Consider the following 21,281-nt stretch of genomic DNA (forward strand, 5'->3'; position numbering starts at 1 on the left):
TCAATTCAGTCGGGAATCCATGAGAACTTAAGTAGGGTTAGCGTTGTTGGTTAGATTTACAAAGTGGAACAGAGCAGTGACATCTAGCCTTCGTTTCAGCCATTGTTGAACTGCGTCGGAAGTGGACATGCACAAAGTTGACAAATCCCGCCCATGAAACCTGGAAGCGTGATAATCCCCTATGATGGTTCAGCGGATAAGACATAGAGGTGGCTGGAGTCGTTTTCTATCATGGCATTGGCATATCAAAATACAGTAATAGTTATCCAATCTGTAAAGCTTGGGTGATATTGTGGGAAGTGCTGTAAAATTAAACCTGATTTACCTTGACCAGCCCATCAGTCACACAGAGGGTGTGTGTTCAGGGTGCTGAGAAACTCTTTTAGCTAAAAACTACATTCACAAGAAAGGCATAAAGCAGTCCTTACTGATTAATAGCTGTGAAGGACTGCACACATTTTTATTGTTATTCTTCTCATAGATACACACACACACACACAAACGCTTGTCACTGGTTTATGTTCTGTTGCACACTAACAGCAGTTAGATTTAGAGTGAGTGTTTTTTTCTTTTCTTTTTTCTAAAATGGTCAGAAAGGGTTGACTTGTGAGGTTTGGAGCCATAGTGTTTCTCTGTTAGACATGTTAGAAAAATGACTTGCAAGTATCAGGAAAGAGGAAAGTGTTTCATTATTTTCCAAGGGGTGTCACAGTTTCAGTCAAGAAGCACATCATTCAGCTTTACGTTTTCTTTGTGTTCCCTCTTTCTTCCTTACACTTAAATATTGAGCATGAAACTGGATCCATATCCAGACCTTTGTCAGAGGTGCAGGTTCACTGTGAACCTGATTATAGTACAATTTGCTAAAGTGCTTTTGAGAGGAGAGGGTGATGGCAGATACGTGGCTTTGAGGAAAGAAATGAGCACTTCTACAGGTCAGTGGATCTCCTGAACTCCTGGCTAAAACATGAGCTGAGAGACACACAGGAACTCACAGCTTTATGAATGGAGTATATGAAAATGCCTTCGATGATCACTCCTTCGGATTTTTTTTTAACTGACAATGATGTACTGTAAAGTACTAGTATGTAACCAGAAAGATGGCCAGAAAAATAATTCACCAAGCCTTCTTTCTTTTAATGTGTCAACTAATAAAATCAAGTATTAATGAACTTAAGTCAAGTCACCTTTATTTTTATAGCGCTTTATATAATACAGAAAAACACTTTACAGAAAAATATTGCAGTACAAATTTCTGCAATTCCACCAACATCTAGTAGGTCTATTTAAAGTTTCATAAATATATATGCAGGGTTTCCCATACATTGATTTATCTGTGGCGGCCCGCCACAATATCAACACTGACCACCACACATAGATGTCAGTGCTTCTCATTCATTAACTAGACTGTGGTGGCCCAAAAATATATTTAAACTTCTCTTAAAAACAGAAAAGATCTGTAATGTTGTGTTTTGTGCCTTTTGCTGAGAACAGCGGCGCTTAACTCCCAAAACGTTTATAGGTGCGAGCTATAAAGAAGTTTATCAAATAAAGATGAAAACAGCACTCTCTAGTTATATCTCATATCTTTTTTATTATTACCATGTCCACACAGACGCGTTTCAGCCTAAGCCATCATCAGTGTGTCATTTCGCCATTGCTGTCAAAGAAAACTCAAATCGAAAGTGCGAAGGCTTTGTGTCCTTATCAAAGGACTGTATGTTCGTTCACGCAGTGAATGCAGTGAACTCTATCTGTGCAGGAGTTTAACGTGCGATTGGGAACGCAGTTACGCATTATTTTCACATTTCATAGTTGACGATTACAGCATTTCATTAGATTTGTAATGATACGCATTTGTAAACTTTCGCTAAAATAAGAGCTCGACTGCAGTTTCCGTCAAAATAAAAGCTCACGGGTTTATCGCTTGCATGTATAGAAATTAGGACAAAACTAATTATGAAAGTTTAATTTATTTTTCAGTGCATTTGTTTTACAATATGTGGCTATTAATACTGTCATAGGAAATGAACAAACACCCGAAACACGTGCGCTGAACGCCGCTTCAGACAGTGTGCCAGGACCAAAACACTCGTTCAGTGCTCTGCTTGAGCAGACAAAAACACACAAAATTCCCATTTTGCCGAGTATCCTCGTGAGCAGAGCCTTAAATGATTTAAAAAGTTTTAAATTAATATCGAGTTGTAAGAAAACAGGATGTGTGTCAGATCCGCGTCATGTACACTACCGTTCAAAAGTTTGGGGTCGGTACGATTTTAAATACTTTTAAAAGAATTCTCTTCTGCTAACCATGGCTGCGCTTATTTGATTAAAAATACAACAAAAATCAGTTATAGTATTAAATATTATTCCAGTGTAAATCAGCTGTTTTCTGTGTGAATATATAGTAAAGTGTAATTTATTCCTGTGATCAAAGCTGAATTTTCAGCATCACCAGTGTCAGTGTCTTCAGTGTCAAATGATCCTTCACAAATCAGTATAATATGAGGATTTGATGCTCAAGAAACATTTATTATTATTATCAATGTTGAAACAGTTGTTGGTCTGTCAGTTGTACAGTTTTTTTTTTTTTTTTTTTGGATTCTTTGATGAATAGGAAGTTCAAAAGAACAGCATTTGTTTGAAATATAATCTTTTGTAACATTATAAATGTCTTTACCGTCCTTGATAAATAAAAGTATTGATTTCTTTCCTCCAAAAAATAAAAATAAAATTCTCACTGACCCCAAACTTTTGAACGGTAGTGTACGTCTTAAAGTGACTAGTGTTACCATACTGAAACTATGACTTCGATACAAGACTAAAATATCTCGATACCAATACTGAATGATACCTGGGAAAATGACTAAAACAACAGTAAAAGTAACCGCATAATATGCCAGAACTTAAAATTCATTGTTTTATAAATTAATTTAAAAAAACACATTATCAATCACATTCACTAACCTTTGAATAGGTTGGGATAGGGGTCCTAATTATTTTGATTATTATTTAATTTAAATTAATAGATTATTTCCCGGTGTAATTAAAACAAATTTAGGTAATTTTATATCACAATATTGTTATTTAAATGTATTATATCTTTAAAGCAGATATATAAGCAAAGATATAAAAAGAAAAAATATAAGCAAAGATGCAAATTACAATCAATATGACAAATACTATATATGAAATATACAAACGAAATAAAGAGTGCTTTAAAATTCTCAGGTAGGGTACAGTAGTTATATTTAGCAACAGTAAAAGATATTCAAGACATTAAAAAAATCAAACATTAAAAACACTTTATAGTCTTCACTTTATAAATTGACTATACACCAATTCTTAACAATAGATATTAAAGTAATTCACTCAAGCAGTGGGTGATTGTGTCTTATTTAGTTGTTTGATTAGCATTAATCGCACAGACAGCAGCAGGTTTATTAGGCTGCCGTCTCTTTAAGACCGTTCTTTCACAATCTGAATATTGTCATCCTGGAATATGGCCATGATGTGTCTTCCAACATGGATGTTTAAGAAATAAAAAGCTACACACTCCATCAATTAGGGTTAGAAGAACTGATGCCAAACATGCTAGAAACATAATAATCACTGCAATAAAAAACTCTTAAGCCTATTTGCCTATTCAAATACTTTTTTTTTTTTTTGGTCGGGCAGTGTATATGCCTTATGTTTGTCAGCATGACCCCATCAAGCAAGCCAAAAAGTGAAAAAGCCAAACACTATTAGGTAATGAAGAAATCTTGGGGGAAACCAGGCTTGACCATGGGGAGGGTCTGCTCTGGCTATAAGCTGTATTTTTAGTATATTTATATTTGATGAGCTTCATATTCAATTGATGGATATTAATCAAACTGTACAATGATCAAGTGTTTATGTCTATCACATATTATGATGTGCTGCAGTGTTAATTTCGTTGACGAAAATAACGACGAAAATTATTCGTCAACGACATTTTTTCACAGACGAAAACGAGACGATAACTAAATAAAACCTAGTTTTGAATGACAAAGACTATGACGAAAATCTATTGACATTTTCGTCAACGAATAAAAACTAGACGAAAATGTTAGATAGTGACGATTTGGGAAGCGATCCGTCAGAACTGATGTCCTGCGTGTGTGGTAGATGCGCACATTTGTAGGCTACTGTAACGTGATCTACCCCGCGGTCATAAAACGTTAAAAAATGTGAACGTCTGGGAGAATGAGTAACGTTAGAGCAGACATATAGATCTCTGAATAAGAGTGACAATGCAAAAAAGAGCTCTATTCGGTGCGGTTTTCTGTGCGCACACACCTAACCCGAAGCGTATTTAATTCATACAAATAAATATGTCTGCTTGAAAGAATAAAGAATGATGTGTAAGTAGTTATAAGGAATGAATATATCATTCATTGTAAAGAAGACTGTGTTGTACTTTAGGAAAAGTGGTTTTATTTCATTTTAAGATATTTTTTAAGTAACAGCAGTTAAATCTGTATCTGTATTGCATGTTCAAACTTAAAAATCATTCATATTAATAGGTTAATAGATGTTTTCTCCGGGAGTGTATGGGTTTGGAAATTTTAGAGAAATTCTAAATTAACGCATTACAATTGAACTAAACCCATTATATTTTAGTCGACTAAATCTACTGTAGATTTACTAAATTCTAAGATCTACTAAAATGTTATTGTATTTCGTCGACTAAAACTAGACTAAAACTAAAACAATTCAGATGACTAAAATATGACAAACTAAATGGCATTTTAGTCAAAAGACTAAGACTAAAACTAAATCAAAATTTGCTGACAAAATTAACACTGATGTGCTGAGGTGCATGTAGGACTGTCCTGTGTTGTTGGTAACATCCCTACTAGAATCAAGGTGCTCAATGCCATAGAAGTACAGTAGTCAACAGTTGAGGTCTTCTTAACACAAGAACGGGTGTTGTTCAAAATTCATTTATAACTTTGATGAAAGGTTTTGATCCACTTCAAATGTAGACCACTGTAGTTTGGATTTAAAGGGTCATGAAACACTTCAACACTAAACCTGAAACACTGAACTTCTACGACTTTACCAGAAGTGTCTGTGTTGCATATAGATGACATAAGCATCCGTTAATTTAAACTGGTTAATTATTTTGTACTATTTCAAAACTTCATGGAGTCAACATCACAGGATGTGACATTTTCTCACATTATGTAGTACACCGAGGACTCATCTGTGTCTCATATTTATTCATGTAAATGTCTTTGTGGCATAAAAGCCCGAGTCTCAGACACAAACGTGACCTATCCATACCATGAGTGTAACCTGTCTTTAGAGCTCACTGATATCACCCATAAAGTCTAAAAACGTAAATGTAATTTGTCACAAGATCTGTGTGGATTTGTATAATGTACTATGAGATTACAATGATGAACAGCGTGCAGCTGTTAAATTAACCATTTTTTGAAGTAAAACACAAACAGATCATCTTATAATTTACAGCGAAAAGCCACAAACTCACATTCCCAGAATTCCCTGTTCACATTTGATGATTTTTTGTTTTATTAACTGTTTCTTAGTGGTTTTTTTTTTTTTGCCATCAGGTATTTAACATTAGGGTTTTATGTCACATCTTATGTTGTTAGATAAATGTTTATTGCACTATTCATTGCACTATTAAAGTGTCACGTGTGTTACCATGATGTTTTGTGTGTGTGTGTATGACAGTGCAGCTTCTATATTAGTTTTTACCTCAGCTTGTGGAAAAGCTACTTGTGATTAGCTGTGAATTATCATGTGGTATTATGAGTGATGCCAGTATATGTAAAATATTACATCTGTTTTGTTTTTTGTGTCTAAATTACAGGTTTAAAGTAAAAACATTTTTTACCGGTTGTTCTGTAAACATGTTTATATTTTTTTCTGTATTTTTCTGAATTATTTTGGCAACCAGAGCAGCCAGTTTTTTTTTGTTTTGTTTATTTACAAAAGCATAATGGCTCCCTGTTCAGGTAAGGTTAAGAGACAATGTAATTTGCCTTTTTTATTGTAAGACATAGGAAAATAAAGCAGATTAAAAGATTAAACTGTGTAAAAAAATCTCACAGTAAAAATGAACTGAAAATACGCCAGTGGCACATACAACTAGGGCCGTTTTAGTCAGGGAAGCAAAGTTGAGATGGCGATCTAACAATAAATTTGCAATGATACCAACATGCAATGTCAGCAATCACTGACACACTTCACCAAGCTTTTGTTATACAATCACTATTTTTGAAGGCTGCCAAAGAATCATCATAAAGGACAGGGAAATATACTGCTTGTATATCCTCCATGCTTTTTTTTCCATGATTTCACAGCCGAACTGATCCCACTCCATCTGAGATTTGATATGTATCAGTGGATGTGTATGATGACGTGTGTTGTAGACCTCAAAATGCACCATCTCCATTGAAAACAGCTGATTATTCACGGTTTCATCACAGTAGGCAAAACTAGTTTTAAAATGCTTTGATTGTAAGCCTGGTCAGACTGCTGAAAAAAACATCTAGAATTAGACTTATCAATAAGCTTCCAGTACTATAGATGGCTTCTTCAGCGTTTTATAAAAACGAAAGCCTCGTCGTTTCTCTTCAGAAACAGTGACAGGTCAGTGACAGTGTTTCTAAGCGAAGGCACGTGTCAGCCCTTGGGTAGACGCGGTCTCCTCTCGGAGCAATCGCTAAATACCGACTCGTCCCATCAATGCAGAGACTGCATTTGGGCCTGCCAATTAGAAATAATTAGGCAGTTATTGCAGTGGCGAGTCTTTTTAAGTGCACATATAACAACGCAATGATGCTGATTAGCGGCTCAGAGTGAGCGGGGCTCAAACGGCCAGCGAATAATTATGCCAGTGATCACAAAGCTATTGCATGCCTCTGTACTTCACCTTAATGCATTTCAAAACGCCACTTAATTATGGCCCGTAATTAATCCACCATTAATTGCAGGAAGAGCCCAGTTTACCTCGCTTCGTTTCTAATTATCATCTTATAAATAGTTATGGTTCTAATTAATGTGTTCATTAGGCAGGATATTTTCTTTCAAAGTCATGCTCGGAGCCAAAGATTCGGCATGTGCTCTCAGAAGCCTGGTCAGCCAGAAGGTGAGGCCATTCTACCAGCACTGGCTTTTATTTTACTACATTCAACCTCCTAATTGGCATTTAAAACGTAATTTGGAAGAACTTCAAGAAGGGCTTAAATGGGGGATGGATAGTAGGAAAGAGAGGCCAGTTCATTTTATATTAGTTTCCAATAGAGGAGGCTTGAAAAGGAGGCAGCCACCACACGTAACTTTGAATAGGATGAAATAAACTGAGCTCACGGTGAATTAGCAGCCAGCCATGTCTCTAATTCCCACAACACAATGCTCTCAATGGAGGCTCACGTGATGGATAGAACACAATCATTTCTTCAAAGGTTATGCTAGCAATCATTGTTGGCACTCGTGAATTCTCACAAATAATGATACATGGACAGGAGGTCTGACTAGTACGCTGGAAAGCCGGTGTTGTGAAATCTCAGGGTGACGGCACAGATAGATTGAATTATTATTACGAATTTTGACAATTCACACCAGCTAAATTCAGTCGTCACTTCACCCTTTAGTACTTAAAGGATTAGTTCACTTTTGAAAAAACTTTTGCTGATCATTTACTCACCCATCCCATGTCATCCAAGATGTCCATGTCTTTCTTTCTTCAGTCGAAAAGAAATTAAGGTTTTTGATGAAAACATTCCAGGATTTTTCTCCATATAATGCACTTTGCTGGGCAGCAAACGGTTCAAGGTCCAAAAGACAGTTTCAGTGCAAACTGTTCAAAGGGCTTTAAACGACACCAGACGATGAATAAGGGTCTTATCAAGTGAAACGATCGCTCATTTCAAAAATAAATAACAAAGTTTAAGTTTTATAAGCTCAAATGCTCGCCTTGCTCTGTTCTGTGTAACTCTCCTGTTCGAACTCGTTCATCAAAATGAACGAATCTTTTTCCGAGTCAATTCGTTCATTTCGTTCGTTAAATGAACCAAATGACTCGAAAAAAGATTTGTTCATTTTGATGAACGAGTTCGAACAGGAGAGTCACGAACGTGCATCACAGAACAGAGCAAGGCGAGCATTTGAGCTTATAAAACTTAAACTTTGTTATTTATTTTTGAAATGAGCGATCGTTTCACTTGATAAGACCCTTATTCATCGTCTGGTGTCGTTTAAAGCCCTTTGAGCAGTTTGCACTGAAACTGTCTTTTGGACCTTGAACCGTTTGGTGCCCAGCAAAGTGCATTATATGGAGAAAAATCCTGGAATGTTTTCATCAAAAACCTTAATTTCTTTTCGACTGAAGAAAGAAAGACATGGACATCTTGGATGACATGGGGGTGAGTAAATTATCAGCAAAAGTTTTTTTTTAAAGTGAACTAATCCTTTAATCCTGTTCTGTACACGACACACAGTTCAGTGTTTAGGAGAGTGATGCAGGAAGGTCACCAACACACTGCAAATCAATCACGTTTACAATCTGGAAGTGACTTTCAGAAATGGACACTCCCGAAATCACAGTGATGTAAGTGGGAACCACAGCACTCTTTTGGCATCCCGTGACTGTGAACAAGAAACATGAAGTTTAACCCTTTTGTTGATCACTCTTTTTGACCAAAGTAATATTAGTGGCCAAAGATGCATATTTTCTGTCAATTTTAACTAAACTACGGGCTAACTCTTTTTGCCATTTGAGACTTTTTCCCCCATAAACTGGTTTATAAATATGTGCAGTTGCAGGGTGCATTGGGTCTAATTTGGGTTTATTTAGAATTATTTTTTCAGACCCAGTTGATTTTTTTATAGCATTCTAAGCTGTAAAACTTAAACATAGAAAGGGCTGGCTAGAGCAATAGAAAGAAGCAGACTTGTGTGAAAAAAAGAGAAAAACGTTATATTCTTGCACCACTCATTAACCACTGAAACAGTTCAGGTCGGTTCTTTTCCTCAATTATTTATCAAAAATTAGTGACAATGACGACACTTGGCAATCTAATTGGTAAGTATTATTATTGCCACTTTCCTCAAACAATGGTAAAAATACATAGGTGTCATTTTTTTGTTATTATTTTTGAATATCTCTGTAAATATAAGTGGATTTGAAATTTCTTGGGGGCTTCTCTAGACTATTAGTCAAAGTCAGAGACAATGATGACACTATTTGAAATCTAATTGTTTTCTTTTATAATTGTCACTTTCCTTAAATTTAAAAATATACTTTTGCTGCAGATGATCAAATACAAGCATAGAAATAAAACATCACGTTTTTACGTTTGCTGCTGAAATGAGTGTTGAACCTGTTTCTGACTAGCATTTGACCAGCCTTTAGAGATTAAAAAAATAGCATATCATTTAAAAAAAAAAGTTTCTTGGACAAGTATGGAGTGAAAATAAAAACCAAGACATTTTTGGGTGAACTCTCTCTTTAAACATGTCTGGATACGAACTGTAATTCGCTCTGCATGTGATGCGTAGCTTGCTGTGTAGAAACCACTCTCATGTCTGCTCCACGAGTGTGTGTATTTTTTTAATATTCTCCGCTGTTTTGGATGGAAATCAATCGGTGGGCATTCCCTTTCATGAATAATGTGGAGATCAGAATCTAATGACATATTTCTGTTCTCTGCAGCTCTGCGCATCAATCATGATTCAGACGTTGCATACTTCAACCTTTCAGTTTTTTCTAAACCGGAACAAAGAAATGACAAAAAAATTATAAAAAAAAAATTAAACACTTTCCCTTTATTTTCCAAATAACATGTGATTTTATTGCTTTCATTGCTTTGTGTTTTAGGGTTTCATGATCATTTAAGCATTTAATGCAGTCTGGCATTTTTGATCTTGTCTTTAATGCATCATTTATTAAATTTAAATTAATAACGAAGTGGGTTGTCTAAATAAACAGCATTAACCAAATTTACCAGCATTTCTCAGTGTATGGAGCTGGAAACATGACAGACCGCCACGACCTGGCATAATCTGCAAGGAACACCTGAATAATCTCTTAAAAATGCAGAAATGTTATTGAAAATTAATCTTTCACAACAGCCATTCTACTTTGCGTGGTGTCTGCATTACCACCAGAGGTGTGCATTCATTTGCAATAGGCTAATACAATGGTCTATTATTCCTTGCCTATTTTACAGCTCATAGCATCCAGACATGGGTACAAATGTGTGTGTGTACATATCCACATATGCTCAGTCAAAAACATTATTTTCAGGGATATTTATATCACTTTTCAGTCATCATCTACCCCACAGTATGGGTTCGGTAAGGTGTTTTAATGTTTTTAAAGGAGTCTCTGGATTCGGTGTTTAAAAAATACTTATTATTATCAATGTTGAAAACAGTGGTGCTGCAGAATACTTTTGTGGAAACCGCAATACATTGTTCTTTGATCTTTCGTTTTTCTTGCTCAGTCAGAATGACAGGAACCACTGAGCGATCTGTCAGTGTTTTTCAGATTCAGCCAGTGAAGAAGACTGACAATAGCCTTTGTCGTGTCTGTCTGATCGTTAGTTTTATTGTGATCTCATAGCTTGTCGGTTAACAGATTTTAACCAGTTACTGATGCTGGTAAATGTGTTTATAAAAGTCTGTACATCCAGTTTGTGCATGTGCATGTCTAAAAATAAGCAGGTGAATGGTGTGTCCATGTGTAAGGCAGTGTTTACACACAGCTCTCTGGTTGTTTCTGCCCAGGGGAGACGGCTGGAGGAATCTGTGGATGGAGGGGTGGGGTGATGGAGGTTTGCTAGGTTGCTGTTGGTAGCGAGAGAGAGCTGCGCTTGCGGCTAGCCAGGGATAAAAGACCCTTGCCATGTCACTCACTTACGCCCCTCTTTGGTAAATAAAAGTTTCTGACAACAAAGGCCAGCAGCGTTTGACTAGCCTTTAGAGGAGATAATAAAAAAAAGCAGACACTCGGGACAGAAGGAGAGAAGAAAGGCAGAGGAGAGCTGTCTCTTAGATTGAGGAAACTGAAGCATGTTGATTTGATGAAACGCAGAACACACACCTGAACCACGCCAGAACACACATGCTAAAAGAAGGTTAGGCTTAGGTTTGCATTGAGTCAGATAATAACGTGCATGTGAATATTGTTCTCTGGAACTACGCCAGCGTGTTTAGGAGGGGTTATGGAGAGACGTTAACCCCCACTGTGAGCCCCAGGAGCAAAGCACAGCCGAGATCCCAGAGGAAAGAACCAAACCTAGCTGATTCCCTGCTTCCACTGTAGAAAATACATGCAATACCAATGTTCGCCATTCAAAGAAAGAAACATAGCAACAATAAAACAAAAAGTGTTATGGAGAGAGCTGAATATCAAACAAAGATCACTGCTATCATATGCAGAAATATCACTGATCTTTAGCGCTGCGATAAAGAAAACTTCCAAACATGTGATAAACAGTCTTATTACTGCTCTGTAGACATCAACACCTGCCAACACAGCGTACAATATGGTGCATGCAAGTCATGTCTCATATTCACGAGTGCTAATTAATGTCATTTAAGTTAACTACTGTATATGCCTGTGCTGTAATTTAGATAAGTGTTTCTCTTTACAGGAGGTAAAGGTAGGCTTGCACTTATAGCTTTTTTACCCAATGACAAAAAAAAATTAAATAACACCAAAAAGACTAAATCTGTTAGTTTTCTTATTATTGTTCTTGAATGGATGTCTATGGCACCATTTGGTAAAGTTTTGAACATTGACACAGAGAACAAAGAGGTCAGTCCCAGATTTGGGGTCAGTTTTTCAATCCCTCTAGTCTAGAGCCACTGATATTTAGGCTAATAACTTTTGAACCATACGGCCTAGAAACTCAATTCTTTTCCACCTTTTTTGCTATTTCTACTACAAATTTTGTCCAATCTTTACAAAATTTTGCAATTAATTATGGGGAAAACAATGTGTTAAAGCTGCAGTCCGTAACTTTTTTAAGTTAAAAATAATCCAAATTAATTATTTAAAAAAAAACATCTTCAGCCAGTGTTCAAAACTATCTGCTTGCCATAGCTAGATTCAAAACGATTAGCTTGTAATAATGATTTTAATTCCAGTGGTACTGGTGGGTTTCCGCGGGAAATTCGAGCATGTCTTTGCGTCATGACGTCACACCCGTACACATAAAGAAGGAGTTTCGGCTAGCCGGCTATACTGCGCGTGACGAGATGTAGAGATGTATAGGCTTTTCTCGCAGCACTTTACATAATTAAACTTATGGCGGATCCAGAAAGATCCAAACAACAATCATCAGTGTCAACTGGAGATTCACCAGTTATAAAACCCAAAAGACTTCGTACTTCGGATTTAAGGTGGCTAGAGAAAGAGAAAGAAACCGTCTCATGCGAACACAAGGATTTAAACATCGGCGGGGCTTTTGAAAAGTGCGTGAACTCCGTGTTTTGAAGGGGTTCAAAACGGAAGAAGAGACGGCTTTTTTCTGCTGAACAAGTAAGACATTTCAATAGTTCAGTCGTGTAACAGTACGTTTTCTTAATTCACACAGTTATAGAGTTTCCTTTGTTGTGCCTTTCTCGTTTTGCTATTATGGAGAATATGAATTCTGAACTACACAGGTAACCATAAAACACATTAAATTTAACATTAGTCACGCAATGCTGATGTTGTTAACATGAACAATTTGAGAACAAAGTAGGCTATAATTTGCACGGTTGCTGTAAATCGCGTTGATTAAATCTAACGAAGCTTATCATGTCGAATGCTTTTTCCCCCTTAGTTGGTCAGAACAAAAATGGATGTTACTTACTTGTTCAGAAGACATTTTCTTATGAAAATTCTTATGTTGGTCAAAATTTCAAAAAGTGAATCTGTGATTCTGTATGCCAGTATCCACACAGCGCTGTGACTGACAGCAGCACTCGCCTCAAAGCACTGTGTTCATCCGCGCTGTTTCATGCCGATTTACAACCCACGTAAAGATGATAATTCCGCGAATCACTGCAGTTACAGATTTCGAACAGAGATGGCGACAAAGAGGGAAAAAGCTACGGACTGCAGCTTTAAAATGGTTAACATTTAACCCGCCCCGGACCTGCAAGTCATCTTACATCACATGAAGCCACTTAAAGGGATAGTTCCCCCCAAAAATTAAAATTCTGTCATAATTTACTCACCCTCAAGTTGGTTACAGACATTCTTCAAAATATCGTCTGTTGTGTTCAGCAGAAGGTCTGGCGGACCACTGCAGCTGGTTCCCCAAAACACTTCAAAACACTTCTTTGCTGTTTTACGTGAATAGTATGACACGAGTGAAGCACAAAGCTTTGTTTACAAAAGAAATAATAGGTTAGTAATTAAATGTTACATCGCAGCCATGGAAACATTTGGATTCGTGCCGAAGGTCCCGATGTACGTCACGTGAGCCCATACATTTAAGCTTTGTCGGCTTTGTATTATGTTTTGCGATGTGGTCACCCGCGATTAACAGCGAATTTAACAATATTCCACTGGACATGTCGGAATATCTCGTTTCTTTTCCCAAATCTTCACTCACGTCTCGCTTCCAGGGAATTATAAACGTTTCTTCCTTTGGTTCGCTTTTAATTTACCACAGTTAAAATGCGAATATAATAGACCTGATACCTTTTTGCTTGCACATCAAATTATATTTAACACAGTTTGTGCTTGTTATTAGACTTGGTAAGGCGCTTCAAGTTTATTTGTAATGATTTTAGTTTCGCTTTTTTCTGGCAGCACAAAATCAAACATAGCCTAAATGTCTTGACACTGCGAGAGATAAAACTCACTCTTCAGACCTTTTACAACAAGGGTAAGTTGCTCGAAACATCAGGAGAAAACATGACGATATTAGAACAGAGTCTCTTTCCTGCTCGTGTCCCACACCCCTCTCAAAGTGCAGAGCGCTAGGATATAAGACGCATCTTTGCCGTGAAATATAAAACGAATATTTTTTTAAATAATATGTAACTTTCTTATATTATTTAGGTTACCAATATTTACTGATATGTATTTCAATGTTTTACAGTAGTGCTGCATTTCACTGACGGAAGTGCTAAAATAAACATGCGCGTCTGTTACAAAATGGAGGTTTAAGTCTTGTTTATTGTTTTATATTTATATTTGGAGACGCTCTGAAGGGAGGCTGGGATCTCATGCTTTCATAGCTTGCTATTGCTAGCCTCTCTGCAATTGCCTACCCTACCTTTAAGGTTACTCTGATTGATTGGGGGGGCGATCGTTATCGGCCGATAATAGCTTTATATAGTTTGACAGGAGGTCTCCATGAAGGCCAATCAGAAGAGCCAATCAGTACATTTGCAGTGTTTTTGCGGAGAGTGGAGACATTGCGACGAAAGCAACCCTACAGCAATGACAGCAAGAAACTAGGGTGATTTTAGTGCAGTTCTTTCCTTTCTAGGGCTGGGTATCGAGTTAGGCAGAGATACTTTTTAAGCACAGACCGAATTGCCTCGATACCATCGAGTATCAAAAAATGTCTTTGATTTTGTTGACACTGATTTCATTTGATTGGAAACTTATTCTTCCTGATTGTGTCTTAACTCAATTTATAAATGTGCGAATTTGATGTAAAATATGACACATTTAGAGGTTAGAAAAAATGCCATTACAAAGGTAAAAAAAAATGCCCCGGCAAGTGATTTTAAAGAGTCAAATATCGCCTCATAACGGGAAGGTTAATTTCTGTCACTGATCAGAAGGTGCTCCTAAATGTTTTAAATTAGCAGCCCAAGTGCTCAGAAAAATAAATGTAAGTGTAGAGCCCTGTATGGGGCAGAATATATAAAAGCACCTGCTTCAGCACTCAAACATCTCTTTTTATATATGCAAATTATATATTTTTATACATGCTATGTTTATTTATCACCTTGATCGGGGCACTTTTTATGAATTAAACTATTTAAGTATAGGCGTGTTTGTGCAGAAAGGAACGTCAATGACTTACTTGAAGTATTTAAGACGCTGCGCAATTGTTAGAGAATAAGATGCTTGTATTTGCGCTAACATGCCATGTGCAGAAGTAGCGTAACTATTTAGTGCATTCCCCATGCGCGTCAATTACAGTTACCAACCCACTGTATAATGCAAGAGAAATGCATTCAACAGCATTTGGTTCCCAGTAGTACCCTGGCTGAATGAGCTGCCAAACTTGATCAAAGGGAATAGATATTAACGTCTAATGGTTTATCAGCTCCTCGTGTCTGTTTTACATGTCAAGGGGGAAAGACTGAGTCTCTATGGGTACCCGCTCGGTTCATCTTTATTTTCTGACTACTCAGAGCGGAGTGGTGAACACTGAACCGCACACCAGAATCCACACGTTTCTAACTTTATGCTTTTCTCTTGCAATACTTGTTTATTTTTTTATGGCGGCCAAGGAGTGTAATATGCCCAACTGAACTGCCCTAATCTTCTTTCCTGCAATATTTCCATGCCGCAGTTATTGTTCTCATTCTCAGAATAATATCCTCCACTCCTTGGATCTTAGGCTCTATCCTTTTCTTCTCTTTCCCGTTCTCATATTCTCTATCTGGTATGGCACTTGCTCATATCCTGTCAGTGTATCAATCAAAGAGAGCTGTCCACTCAATTCACACCTGATTTATCAGTCTGCCTCATCCCAAACGCCATTATTAGACCCAAACCTTTTTAACGCGACAGTGACAGATCGCTGGCCCGACCCAGGTAACCCGTTTCACTCTGTCTAGCCCGCCGCGCGCTTGAGGCACGCTCCGTCAGTTTCCACCGATTAGGGTGAACCTGGGATAAATAAAATGCAATAACATGGCTCAAAATAAATAATAATAGTGAAAACTAATATGGCTTAACACGCTTACTAACGAAAGGGCTTTCATTTAACCTATTTAAGTCACTTGTAATACAGCTAGACATTCATTCAAACCCTGCTATTGTGCTCTCATTAGGGCTGTACAAATGTTGACTTAATCTCCAAAACACAACACGCGATCTTCTTCCAATTTAGTCATTTAAACATGCACTTTACTTCAAGGTACACTGTTTGCTACAGTACATACTTAACTGACTATTAGATGCATTTGTTTTAAGACTTAAGTAGTGAGCCTGTAGATATTTCATATTAACCTTAAAGGGATAGTTCACCAAAAAATGAAAATTCTGTCATCATTTACTCACCCTCAAGTTGTTGATAACCTGTATGAGTTTGTTTCTTCTGTTAGACATAAAATAAGATATTTGGAAGAATGTCTGTACCCAAATAGTTGATGGGCCCCATTGACTTCCATAGTATTTTTTTCCATACTATGGAAGTCAATGGAGTATATTATTTTGTGTCCAACAGAAGAAAGAAACTCATACAGGTTATGAGTAAATGAGGATTTCCATTTATGGGTGAACTATCCCTTTAAAGATGCTGAATGAATATGTTGTCACATTAGAAAATACACTTTGTATACATTACCTATAACCCATAATGCCTGTAGTATCCAATGTATAACATGTGAATACATAACATTTTTTATTTTTGATTTTCAAAACACATTTCTCGTCCTTTTCAGGCTGTTTTCAAATAGAGAACTCTTAAACTGCTTCATGCCAAACATGACCTCAATAGTTCACAGTGAACAGTACGGTCACATAGCTTGCGTTAAAAAGAAACCTGAGACACTAATAAATCTATTACATTTTAGGCTGTTATGACACTGGCTCAACTACTTGGTTTCCACTGCAAGTTCAGAAATCAGCTTTCACACAAACTAAACAAACCAAACTCTGACATCATACAGTCACTCGGATGCCAAAAGCTGTGAAAAAGCTTTCACGTTTCTTCGTCACCTAAACTTAGGGGGGGGGGGGGGAAACGTATTTAGCTAAATGCCTTTATCTTGGTAAGTTTATGCTACATTTATTACAGGGCCAATCCTCCAGGAGGAAGTCAACGGTACGATGGTCATGGCCAAGAACAGTTATCAGCCCAGATGTGCAAACAATAATAGCCACTATTTCCAATAGTTAACTAATCAAATAATTTCATGTCAAATAATCTCATAATCTCAATCTCATTCAGCCCCAAAAACTGGATTAAGAGGAAACTGCAACCAACAATACCTTTAATACAGTGTGGACAAGATGCTATAATCCCTGTTTATCTGTGTCAGTCTAATTAAGATATGAATAATTTTAAATGATTCCAGCATCTCTTACAGCCAAGCACAAGTAAACAAAGGCTTTAGCCTCCTCTATGTATTATGAAAGCCATCTTTACACTTCTAAAGCGTTTAACAAAACACTCCTTCATTAACACACATTTGCAATGTTAATGAAACAGCCTACCTTTAAAAACAAAAAGCCTACAGTTCTTATTCCTGTGAGTGTCGATGAGCATGAGAGCTTATTTTAAATAAAAAATGAAATAAACGGCTGATGGATAATTATATTTTAATTGCATTAATTCATCAACCTAAGTGCCCCCTTTTTCTTCCAAGCTCCAAACAGGCACAAGGGCAGGCAAACGTGGACTGACCCAAGGGTGCTTGTGCCAGTGCTTAATTAATACAGACAAAAACAATAATAATCTACACTAATAACCCCTGTAATGAGTGTGAGTATCTATGTGCACAGGACAAGCAGCTGTGAGAGTGAGTGGCTCTGCGAACAGAAGGTCTTTAATGGCAACCTGTCATACGCTAATTAGCCAAGCACATGTTACCATTTGAGCCCGAATGAGGAGGAGGAGGAGGAGGAGGGGGCAGAAAATCACTGTTGCTGCTGCTGATGAAGATGAAGATGATGATGGGGCCAACATGTTTAGATTTTAGCTGATAAAAAGTGATATTTTTTCCTTGCAAAGAAAATTTTACATTTTAGGAAAAAAGTATGAGATTCTGGTAGATATTAAAATTTTTGGCCTGTTTTTATCATCCACCGGTTGAAAATCATAAATACGATTCACGTGCCCAGCACAAACAGTGCAGAATGAGGTGTAATACTTCATTCTTGCCTCAGCAAACACCCTGCTTTGCATGACTGACGTGTATATACAGGTGAAACTCGAAAAATTAGAATATGGTGCAAAAGTTCATTTATTTCAGTAATTTAACTTAAAATGTGAAACTGATAATATTATACAGACTCATTACATCAAAACAACGTACAGTGCTGTATAGAGCTATGGTTGAATGGAACTCTCTTCCAGGTCATATTGTTAAAACTCAAAATAATATTGGTTTTAAAAAACAAGTAAAGGAATTTTTTATGTTAGCTTATATTAGTGGATAGAGCATATCATGTGTGTGTGTGTCTGTACGTATGGGTGTGTGTATGTATGTATGTGTATATATATGTGTACATACACTACCGTTCAAAAGTTTGGGGTCGGTACGATTTTAAATACTTTTAAAAGAATTCTCTTCTGCTAACCATGGCTGCGCTTATTTGATTAAAAATACAACAAAAATCAGTTATAGTATTAAATATTATTCCAGTGTAAATCAGCTGTTTTCTGTGTGAATATATAGTAAAGTGTAATTTATTCCTGTGATCAAAGCTGAATTTTCAGCATCACCAGTGTCAGTGTCTTCAGTGTCAAATGATCCTTCACAAATCAGTATAATATGAGGATTTGATGCTCAAGAAACATTTATTATTATTATCAATGTTGAAACAGTTGTTGGTCTGTCAGTTGTACAGTTTTTTTTTTTTTTTTTTTTAGGGTTCTTTGATGAATAGGAAGTTCAAAAGACTTTTGTAACATTATAAATGTCTTTACTGTCACTTTCGATCAAATTAATTATTCCTTGATAAATAAAAGTATTGATTTCTTTCCTCCAAAAAATAAAAAATAAAATTCTCACTGACCCCAAACTTTTGAACGGTAGTGTATGTATATTTGTATTCCATGAGAATTTGTTGTTTTAGTGTATGATTGTGCATTGGTTGTGTATATTTTGTAATATGTTAATCTGTGTAGTGCGTTTTATTCGTGTTATGTATTTTGTGTGGACCCCAGGAAGAGTAGCGGATGTATCTTGTTGCATCAGCTAATGGGGATCCTAATAAATAAATAAATAAATTACATTCAAAGTGAGATATTTCAAGTTATAATTTTGATGATTATGGCTTACAGCTTCTGAAAACCTTTTCACAATATTCTAATTTTGAATTTAGGTTTTTTATAAGCTGTAAACCATAATCATCAAAATTATATAACAAATAAACGCTTGAAACATCTCACTTTGAATGTAATGAGTCTATATACATTACTGAAATAAATGAACTTTTGCACGATATTCTAATTTTCGAGTTTCACCTGAAGTCGCCGGCTCACATTCATTCCACCAGCATTATGGAACAATTATTACCATAACTATTTATATTAATCAGTGTGCTCGTCCTTACCTCCTATTTCGACTGCGGGATTGAGATCTGTGTGACCTGTGGCTCCGCCCCTTATCTGCGCTTCGGCTCCGCCTCCTGTGAACGGACCCTCTGGAAGAGCTGCTGTTGGAGCGCTTTCTGCGTCTGAAACACCAGTGACAGAGTCCATCAGACACACACACACACAGCCACAGAGTACACTCTCTGCTCATCTAGATGTTCAATGCTCATCACAAAAGTTTTTCATGACAGTCAGGTGTCAGTATAAGATGCTTCAAGAGTTTCGTTTTGAAATAGGTTTCATGAACACTGGCCCACCCACCATTGCTTGGACAAACAGATAATCCCAGCAGAGTTTAAAGTCTTGAGCTTCGAGCCGTCCGCCAGTATGACTCTCTGCGCTGTTTAGAAAGGCTGACATCACGGATAAAGACCAGTCTCCCTGCATTATTTTAACTAATGAACTCTATTTCTCTCTCCTCCTTCCCTCCGATGAGCTTGTGTCAACTTCCCTCTTCTCTACTCCAGCTGATGGACCAGGACTTCTTAGAGGCACTTTCAAAAGCTAAATCAAAAGAGCGAGCCCATTCCCCACATCATGAATAAATAAAATGTTTATCTAAAAACCATAATTAAATTTATTATGCATTTCTGCATGGGATGGTACCCGGCCGGCTCAGGCATCAGGCCGTCTCTCTCCGTGATTGTGTCAGCATTTGAGGACAAAGTGAACGTTTGTGCTGCTTTAGAAATGCATAACCCACACAGCATGTGGGTCAACGTCCACAGAACCTATTCATTTATTCAGAAAGACATTAAAGAGCAAATACACCTTTTGTTTGATTAGCAGGGTTTAATTTTTTATTGAAATTCATGTCGGGTTTTTTTTTTCCCGACATCATAGTGAAGAAAAAAGCCTCATTAAAGAAATGAAATACTTGAACAGAAAACATAAGTAATTTGGCATCGTCTTTTATTATTTCTTATTAAAAATATTTTAACAACTTCTTCACTGTCTATATAAGGCAAGTTTAGATCAGACTGTAAAAAGTGGTGACAACCCTTCAAACACTGAATTAATAATTCATGATGTTTGGGTTTTACCTTGAAAATGTGTTTAAGATCCCAGGTGTAAAATACTTTTTACATAATGGGGGTACGTCATATTAATTTTTTAGAGTCATGAAATGTCCTCTCTAAAGGTTTTCGAAATCCACAACCAAAAGAGTTGTTCAACCAGCACTCGCACACACTGCCATTGGTCAGACTATGACAGATACCCGGGGATCACAAACAGAGCGATGCTGAAGGCACAGCAGTTCACACTCTTCAGGTGAGGTTAATGAGGACATGAACGTCTGCATAATTACATAGATCAGGCCACTTAAAAAGAGCGAAACAGATCTACAGATGTATGTGTGGATAATGCGAACAATGGCTGATCAACAGCACTCTATTGAGCTCCTTGACCTCCACAGACATCCTTCTTTCAGTGAGAGCAGCTCTTTCCCATCACGTACATAATGGCAGCAGAGCAAGCGTCATGAATAATTGAGCTCAGGCAGACAGTGCTAAGTGACTGCATAAAGCAACGTCTGGGTTCAAGAAACTGCACGTGTCTGTTTGTTTGGGGCACATGTTCAGTTACAGAATGTACGAGTGCAGATAGTATGAGTGCAATAACAGAATGTGTTGCACCCAGCTTTGGTCCAAACGTCTAGATCCCTAAACTGAGACAATTCTGTGCTGTAATGTGCTGTTGTTCACCTCATGCCTCATGTACTAGCCTGGAGCAACCGCTAACTCTGTAAAAGCTCATGGTCACACAAGCCGA

At 37.0% G+C, this 21,281-nt stretch overlaps 1 protein-coding gene across 1 annotated transcript in view; it reads right to left on the minus strand.

Moving 5' to 3' along the window:
- rsrc1 (arginine/serine-rich coiled-coil 1) overlaps positions 1 to 21,281 on the minus strand; it is a 160,227-nt gene that overhangs the window by 137,668 nt on the left and 1,278 nt on the right. The window contains exon 3 of the mRNA XM_056264669.1: positions 19,469 to 19,591. Within this exon, the coding sequence (XP_056120644.1) occupies positions 19,469 to 19,591 (123 nt within the window). The remainder of the gene's footprint in view (positions 1 to 19,468; positions 19,592 to 21,281) is intronic.

This window comes from Rhinichthys klamathensis, unplaced genomic scaffold (assembly GCF_029890125.1).
Source record: "Rhinichthys klamathensis goyatoka isolate OS25496 unplaced genomic scaffold, OSU_Roscu_1.1 h1tg000223l_1, whole genome shotgun sequence".
In the NCBI taxonomy this organism is placed as follows: Eukaryota; Metazoa; Chordata; class Actinopteri; order Cypriniformes; family Leuciscidae; genus Rhinichthys; species Rhinichthys klamathensis.